At 49.3% G+C, this 8,719-nt stretch overlaps 1 protein-coding gene across 1 annotated transcript; it reads right to left on the bottom strand.

Moving 5' to 3' along the window:
- Positions 1–407: 407 nt before the first annotated feature.
- GREM1 (gremlin 1, DAN family BMP antagonist) lies at positions 408–8,020 on the bottom strand. The gene is made up of 2 exons (XM_042790933.1): positions 7,859–8,020; positions 408–1,104 (listed from the first exon to the last, which is right to left on the bottom strand). The coding sequence occupies exon 2, from the start codon at positions 1,101–1,103 to the stop codon at positions 549–551; it is 555 nt and encodes a 184-aa protein (XP_042646867.1). The 5' UTR covers position 1,104; positions 7,859–8,020; the 3' UTR covers positions 408–548.
- Between the last annotated feature and the right edge of the window lie 699 nt (positions 8,021–8,719).

Below are 8,719 nucleotides of genomic sequence, written 5' to 3' on the forward strand. Positions count from 1 at the left end.
TTTTACAAACTCTTGATATAGTTGCTATTTTCAGTGATGATTTTGCTACACTTTATATTGCTTTTTGCCTACTTTGTATTTAAAAATAGATTCATGCTTTCAGATATATTGTCCTCGCACTTTGATGTTTCTCTTAATACAGTAAAAGCAGATAGCACGGCAGGTGAACATTAGCAAAAGCCACAGCTCCACTTTCCCAGCAAGCAGCAAAAATGTGCATATACACTAGGAAACCTAATTAATGACTGTGGGTAAAGAGATATTTTTAATCTTTCATACACCTGTTAATTTTTTTGGTTGTAGTCAACTTTCGTATATTTGCTCATACACATCCACTTTTTCCCTTAAACACAAACACACACATGCATGCCCTTCCCTTGCATCGATTTTTTTTTCTTTGGTTTTGGAGTTATTTTGCTTGTTTTAGGTAATTCACTAGGTTCCTTTCAGTTTTGTCCAGCCCCGAAGGTATGCTAGTTCATTCCACGCACTCCCACGCTGGCAATGATTGCGTACAGTCCGACCTCAATCGCTGCATTTGTCTCAGTTTAGTCCAAGTCAATAGATATACACCGACATTCCTTAACGCGGGTGATTCTTTTCTTCTTTCTCGGGGGCTGCAGCTCAGGGCAATTGAGTGTAACAGTCATGGTGGTGAATTTCTTGGGCTTGCAGAAGGAACACGATTGGAAGGAGCCTTCCTCTTTACGGACGTGCCTGGGGATGTAGAAGGAATTGCACTGGCCGTAGCAGAACCTGTTGATAATGGTACGACTGTTGCAGCCCTCTTCATGGATAGTTTGTTTGAGGGGTTGAGTTTTACACCAATCCCGCTTTAGGTATTTGCGCTCAGTGATGTGCAGTGCCTCCTGACTGGACTCCAGCACCTCTTCAGCAGGCATTGAGGTGCCTTTTCCTCGTTCTCGATGCCTGGAGCCCGACTGCTGCTGTGTCTGCATTTGCTCTGAATCATTGGGCTGATCTTTGTCAGGAGGAGGGATAGCACCTTGAGATCCACGGTTCCTCTTTCTCCCTTCTGCTATCGGTAGCAGCAATCCCATCAGAAGAAACACAGCCCCGATGGCATACAGTGTGCGGACCATCCTGTATGGAAGAAGTTGAGGGAAAAAAGCACAGTTGTGGATTTCAGATATCAACAGAAGCCAGATATGCAGTAAGTTTTCAGATCCATAAAATAATGTGTGTATGTGCATGCACACACTTATAAAAGATAAGCAGAAAGCTGCTTCCAAATTACCAAGTGATAAAAGCTTTCATATAGCGTGATTGAAAATCAGAGACTAAAGTAAGTCCAAACAGAATTTCATTTTGTGTAGCATTCATCTCCTTTTCCCACGTGTATTACCCTAGTTAAGAGTTCTCGTTCCCTTCTTACAGCTCACTGACATTAGGAAGGTTGCTCCTGAATTACACTGGTGGAAGAACAGATTTTATGCTACACAAGGATTTATATGACATAGCTATCTACAATACCAGAGGAGTTAACTCTTCGACTCCTCTTCTTCTTCTAGACTCTTCTTCTAGTCTAGCTATGTGTTCCTTAGTCATATACAGAAGCTTTGTACAGCTTCTTGCATAATATACGTACACAATATAATGTGCATGCTATATCCACCCATTGTTGGAATTACAGCATCCCAAGTGCTGTCACGCTGCACCTCTGAAGTGGTCCAGTGTGTCTGAGTGTAATGACGCTTAAGGTAAAAGGTGTGCAACAAGACAGGCAACGAATGTGAAAGAATATTTAGGTATAGATTGAAAGGGATGAATCTGTCATTACAAATTACACCTTCTTACCCCGTATCCTTGACAGGAGTTACGCAGACTCAGTCACAGTGTTAATTTTTCAGATCTCTGAATTTTATTAATTATATACAGCATGATATTGAAAGGACACATGAGGACACCAGAGTTATGCATATGATTTTAAGTATCACATAGTTTGTGCACACACACACAAAAAAAAAAACACTTCAAGAAGTGCAGTAAGTGGAGACTATCAGATTCTTCAAAACTGCACCCCTGTTCCAAATGTAATTAATAATGTAGGAACAGCCTTTCTTGCCTCTGTTATTCCGCCATTTCTGCAGCTTCCCAAAGCTCTGAGTTCTTTCAGCTGCTCAGTCAGCTCAAGACACCAACCAGCCAGGAAGAAACTCATCAGCTGTCACACTTTTCTCCCTTCCAGAAATGCCATGGTTTCCATGCTGTTCTGGAAAGCCAGGGATGTGGCACCAAGACAGACAGATCGGGGAATGAGGCTCTCAGGGGACATCCCCATGGGAGTTTGGAAGAAGCCACCAGAAATGAGCGACTGCTTGCAAAATCCCCATAAACCCGGAGAACTGCAAAGAGGCACATGCATTACAAAAGGGAAGAATTGTGAACAAAAACTGAGAAAGTTGGTGCCTTCTACCTATTTGGAGCGCTGCAGTCGTATCCCTTATTTGACTTATTTTATCAGTAAGGGACAAATCAGTGTTTGAACTGAAGAGTCCTGCTTGTGTTACTGCCCAAGAAACGTGGGAATCCAAGGGCACCATCTTGCACGGCTTTATCCGCTCTGCCTGCGACCACACAGCGAGGCAGGAAAGCAGCCAAAGGGCAACGCCGAAAGGGCCACCTACAGCCTCCACAGAGGCTCAGGGTAAGTACCATTTGCTATAAAGGATAACTGGTAATTTCTCAGTTCCTACGTCTTTGCAGTCACACGGAGAAAATAAATGTTATATTATGCTGTTCAAAAAGCATTTCTCACCGAATGGGCTGGGAACGGAGTTACTGGAGTGGAAAAATATCATAGGGGGTCCCATTGTATTCAGGGATTTGTTTGTGGATCTAATGTATTAAGTACTTGTCTACAGATTGTTAAAGCACGTAGAGTTTATAATATGTATGATAAATACATGCATTTATTTTATTCATTTATGTTTATGTACCAGTATGTCCTATGTTTGGCAGAAGCTTCAGGCTTCAAGTGAGGGATGTAAGAATGATACTATTGCCAACTCCAACAGACAACTTGGAAGGGCTGCTTTTAATATCTATATGAAATATGGTACAGAACATGGAATTTTAATAACCTTAAGGCTCTGACATAGAACAAAAAAAAAAAAGTTGGGAATTCTAATTGAAGATTAATGTAGCATAATTTCAAGTGTCAGCTTGGACTTCACATTTGCTGTTTTTTCCCCATTTCTATTACAACCTGAATGGTATTTAAACATGTTTCTTTTAAAATTTAATTTTGTCTTTAAAATAATTTTTTTAAAAGACTTATAAACCACTGCTTATTTCCTCAAGAGACCAGAATGACTCCTTCCAAAACTATTCCTATTTCTCCCACAACTGTATACCCATGCTGTATTTAGACAGCATTTTAATATGCACTTTATTTACTCAACATAGTGCCAGACCCTTAAAAGAAAAAAAAAAAAAAAAAAAAAGAAGTCATCGCATGCAATTGAAAATAAATTGCTAGTTTATAAGCAGTGCCAGGAAACTTCAGGTATTTGTTTAGTGTCCCATAACTGAGTTGAAGTTCCACCAACATGCATAATCCTGGATTACTTTTATTTCTAAAACTGATGACCTCCACATTGCTTCACTTTTTTTTTTTTTTTTTTCCATAAATCTGCAATTGATGACCCAGTAAGGTCTAGTCATGTGAAAATGAGGTGTACTTTGGGACGGGAATTTGGGGGGAAATTTGATGGTAGTGTTTACTACCATAAGATCGGTATCCCAGATTCATGCTGGTGCTTAACCCTAAGGAACTGCAAGCCGGTGTGTCAATATAATCCTAAACTAGAGGTAATTTTTCACTGAGGTGGTTTCCAGCCTTAAAGGTGGAGCTATATTACTACCCTCATAAAAGAAATTGTGATTCAAATGAAAATTAGCAACTCAGCAAAAGCATTTGTTATGGTTACTTCCAAAACACACATCTAAAAGTAACAGCAATCCAATCATTTAGAGATAAATACAATTTAAGCATAGACCCGCAGAAGAGGCTGTGTGAACTTCATGGCCCCCACAACAACTCAAGCAGGACCTTCTTTTAATAATAATAACTTATTAAACATTTTTTTTAAAAATAATATTTTTTTTTAAATGCCACAAAGGAAAATGAGGTGATATGTATGCCTCAGCAAGGAAAGCAGCCAAAACGCAGTGCGGGCACTGCGCATCACCTCTGGTCCCCAGGCAACGCGTTCGCTTTTGAGAGAAGCCGACACCTCTGTCTGCTTACACTGGGAGCTAGAATGGTTCCTCCATCTATGAATTAGTGTTTGTGAATGTTTCCTTAACAGGTTTTTTTAATTACTGAAAAAAAATATGACACAGAAGAGTACTAGTAGCTAAATCAGTGTTACCATACCCAAAGTTTTACCAAAAAGAAATGTCTTCTGAAGTAAACGGGTTTTTTTCCTGGTCACAGCCATAACTGCAGAAGTAATAGCTCTGGACCTGGACTTTGGGTAGAAGCTGTGAGAAATCAGGTTGTAAAATCTTATATTCCAAATTTCTGCAAAATTTTCAATGCTTGATACTGGCTGTTACACTGGTATAACCAGATATCCTTTTGAGAATCCTTTGAACAAACAGATGACTATAAACAAAATGGTCAATTCCCACTTATTTTGGTGAGATCCAGAAATTAATATTTATTTTTTAAAAGTAAGAAAATACTTCCAAAATCTATTCTTTCCATATTTCACTGCTAAACTGAGTTCTACTTTTCATCATCTGTAAGCTCTTAGTCCTAAAGCCAAGAGAAGTTTTATTGCTGACTTCAAACAGGAGCAGAATTGGGCCCTGACATTCATATCACATCATATGTGGTTTATCTAGAGCCTGGGATCTCATCATCTAAAACAGATCAGGAATTTTGTGGATTAATATTCGCAACCATTCATAGAGGAGTGTAAACACTTTCAGGTTTATTATTTCATACAATTAAGCTGTACTTTTTTCATTTATATATTTTCTGTTGTAAATTAAGGATCTCCACATGTCAGTGCGTAAATAGCACTTCCCTATGAGTTCCCAAACAGAGTCAGAAAGTTATTACTGAAGTTTTTAGCACAAAGCAACTTGTTTAAAAGAACTGGATGGATTCCTGGTTCTGTTGAAATATACGGCAAAAATTCTCACAGACCTCAGCAGGCCCATAATTTCATCTGTGAACCATATTTACTAGGAAAATATTATGATGAGCCATGGGCTCATGTGCTTCACAGAAAATATGAAAAATAATCTGATGAAGACCTAAAAAAAAAAAAAAAAAAATATTTGGTGGGCTTCAAATACCAGCCAAAGAAAGAGGCAAAACACAACCCTTTGACTACTGAGAAAATTGAAGCGGTTTGCATCCCAAAGGATCAGAATAATTTTATGCCTGGCTTATTATATATGAATTACAGAAATAGTCTTATGTAATGTTTTTATAGTTCATAGATCTGTATTTTTAAATATACAAAGACTCATGGCAATGGCAGTTCCCAGAGAACCTTTTTTTTTTTTTTTTTTCCCAGACATCAAAACTAACATCTCTGGTAGAATTTGGATACATTTACATTTCAGATAATTTCTTCTTGCGAGTCATGGAAATGGCTTTTTTTGAGACACATAATGAGTGTAGGAAGCAATACAAAAAAGAAGAGCTTTGAAACTTTGAGAATTGCCCCTGTAGGAAAGCATCGCTCTGTGGGCCACCCTACGGGACCGCAGGGAAGTTGAACATCAGGGTGGGCACGGCTGGTACCGACCCCCCAGAGGCCCACGCAGCGCGGCAGCTCCGCTCCCCGGAGCGAAACTCCCTTCAGACAGGTTCGCTCAGGACCCCCCACGCCCCAGCCTGGCGTGGCTCCTGCGCACGGCCACGCGTGAGGAGAAGGAGAGACCCCTCGGGAGAAGCTGCGCGTTTCTGAGCGGCACCGCCGGGAGGAAAGCAAACGGTTTAGCACAGCGTGGGACTGAATCCTGAAGAGGAGCAGAAAGGTAGGGGCTGTGGTGCCCCTTACCCCTCACAGGCGGGCTCCGCCGCAGGATGTCGGTCACTCGCGGGCTTCCCGGGCGCGGCCGGGCGTGGGGGCCGGAGGGCAGCGCTGCCCCCGCGCCCCGGTCCCCGAGCTCGGCTCAGAGGCGGCGGCGGCTCGGGGGGTCCTGGCGCTGCGCCCCGAGATCCCCGCGCACCTCACAGAACGGGTAACCGAACCGCCGCGTCCTTTCAGCAGACAGGGGTGAGCCGTCCGCACCAGGGCGTCTCGGAGCGCTTTTCTACGCAAAAAGAGGTTTTCCCGGCACTGCACCTCAGCCCCGATGAGCGAAACGGGGTTCACCCGCGGGCCTTTCCCCGGGAGGAGCCACGGGCGGGACACATGGAGCGAGGCCGCCGCTGGCGACCGGGGCGGAACAGAGGGCTGAGGCCGCGCAGCGCAGCCCGCGGGGGTCGCGCACCTTCCCACCTCTCGGGGGTGCGGGGACTGCGCACCTCCTCGGCCCGCCACCGCCGCCGCGGCCCCGGCCCCGCAGCGGGCAGGACGCCCCACTCGGGACGGGACGGGGCCGCTGCACCGCCCAGAGCGCGGGGGTGACCGGCGACCGTCGGGGCGGAGGGGCCGGCGGCTCGGCGGGACTGGGTTCGGCGCGGCTCCCCGCGGGCGCGGAAGCTCCTCGGGGCGGCTGGCGACACCGCCCGGCTCTGTGTCCCCCCCCCCCCGGGAGGTGGCCGCCGTCTAGGCATACCCAGCGGAGGACGGGCTCCCTGGGAGTGGCTCCTGAGCCCCCCGGGGGATCGCAGTAAAACGGACGAGTAAACCAGCGTCCTCCGGAGGGAAAAGCCCAGCGCCGCGTCGCGCCGCGGGCCCGGGGCCGAAAGGAGCGCCGCCAGTCCGCCCCCGCGGGGCCGCACCGGGCCGGCGCGGTGCCGGGAGGGCTCCGGCCCGGCCGAGCCGAGCCTGAAGCCTGTCAGCGCCGGGAAGGGGAGCGCCGGCCGACGGATGCGCGGAGCCGTCGGGGCGGCAAAACGCGCCTGGCTCCGAGTCAGGTGGGAGGGCAGGGCTGGGAGGCGGCCCAGGGGGAGGCGGAGGGGAAGGCGGAGGGGCGCCCAGCGCCGCGGTGGAGCCGTGGCCCGTCCCGCCCGACGGCGCCCGCGGGCGCGCTGCCAGCGCCGACCCTCCGCTCCGTTCCGCTCCCTTCCGCGGCGCCCGGCCCCGCCGGCACAGGCCGAGTGCCCCGGGCGGCTCCTGGAGGTCCAGGCGCACGCTCCGAGGAGGAGCAGAGGTTTGCGAAGGCGGACCGGGGCAGAGCCGGGGGCGAGAGGTCTCGTAGAGAGCAGCTCGGCGGGACAGGACGAGAGGGGCCGGGGCCGGCACCTGGGGATCTGCCCCCGCCCCGCTCCGCACAGAGGCCGGGCCGGGCCGGGATTTTGCCGTGTATGTCGGGTGGGCGCCGAATCCAATTTGTTGGGAGCGATGCTGTAGGCGGAGATGAGAGGCAGAGCTAACGGGGCTTTTGCAATCGCTGTGCTTGTCAGGGGAGAGAGATGTAACGGCGCCCTGACCCCCGGCACCGCGGCGGAGCCGTCGGTGCCCGCCTCGCTCCCGCGGGCGGGCAGGAGGGACGGGTGTCACCCTCTGCAAAACCGAGGCGCCCCGGAGCATTGCTAGATACTGATGAACGACTCCTTCCCTTCCCCCTCCCCGAAGGTAGGATAGAGAGTTTAACATTTTGCCCCCCACAGGGCCTGGCCGTGCTCTGCAGCTGCCGGACCCGTTTGCGCCCCCGCTGTGAGTGCGCGCAGCGCAGCGCAGCGCAGCGCGTCCCGGCTCACCTGCGCGGCGGCGGCGGCTCCGCGGCGGGGCCCGGCTCGGCGGCGGCGGCTCCTCGGCGGGACCCGGGGCTCGGCGGGGCGCTGCCCGGCCCGTCACTCGGCGGAGCGGGTGGCGTGGGAGCCCGGAGCTGCCCGGGAGTCCATAGAGAGAGAGTCTCGGATCCTGCCTACAAATTGCAGCAGCGCCGAGCTGTCTCCCATTTAAATGTCTGCCAGCTGAGATCTGCTCTCCAAGCCCCTCCAGATCATTGGACAAGCGCCTCCAAAGCCCGTGTTATCCGCCCCCTTTAACACTTCCATAAACTTCCACCAGGGAAAGCTTCCAGTCACCCAGATAAACACTCGACTACTTTCCTCTCTTAAGACAATCGGTGCTAAAGGTCACCACCCCAAGGAATCGTTCCTGGAATGCACAGAAAATTCACATTTTCCATCCCCATTAAAGTATGACATTTAAGAAGAGTTAAATCTCCCGCCTCCGCCCCCCGCCCCCGCTGCCCGTCCACGCACGCTGCCCGGGCCCGCGGGCTGGGCTGCCGGGGCACTTCCCCACTCGAGAGGCGGCCGCGGGGAGCCCCTTCCTGCCTGCCCCGGCCGGGGGGAGCCGCCACCGCACCGGCCCTCCCTCTTACTCACCGGCAGCGCTGAGGTTTGCCTTCTGCAAATACGCTGGGATTTACGCAGCTTTGGCAAAAAAAAAAACGGTGTGTCTGCGCGCGCGCGTGTGTGTGTGTGTTAAAGCGTGGCTCCCGGTGCGCAGCAGCGCTCATAGTAGCTCCTTATCTCTTAGGCGATTTTTCCTTTTTTTTTTTTTTTTTTTTTTTTCCTAAAAAAAAAAAAAAAATCGGTCCCGCAAGAGGC

Source organism: Tyto alba, unplaced genomic scaffold (assembly GCF_018691265.1).
Source record: "Tyto alba isolate M040663 unplaced genomic scaffold, T.alba_DEE_v4.0 Super-Scaffold_18, whole genome shotgun sequence".
NCBI classification, from domain to species: Eukaryota; Metazoa; Chordata; class Aves; order Strigiformes; family Tytonidae; genus Tyto; species Tyto alba.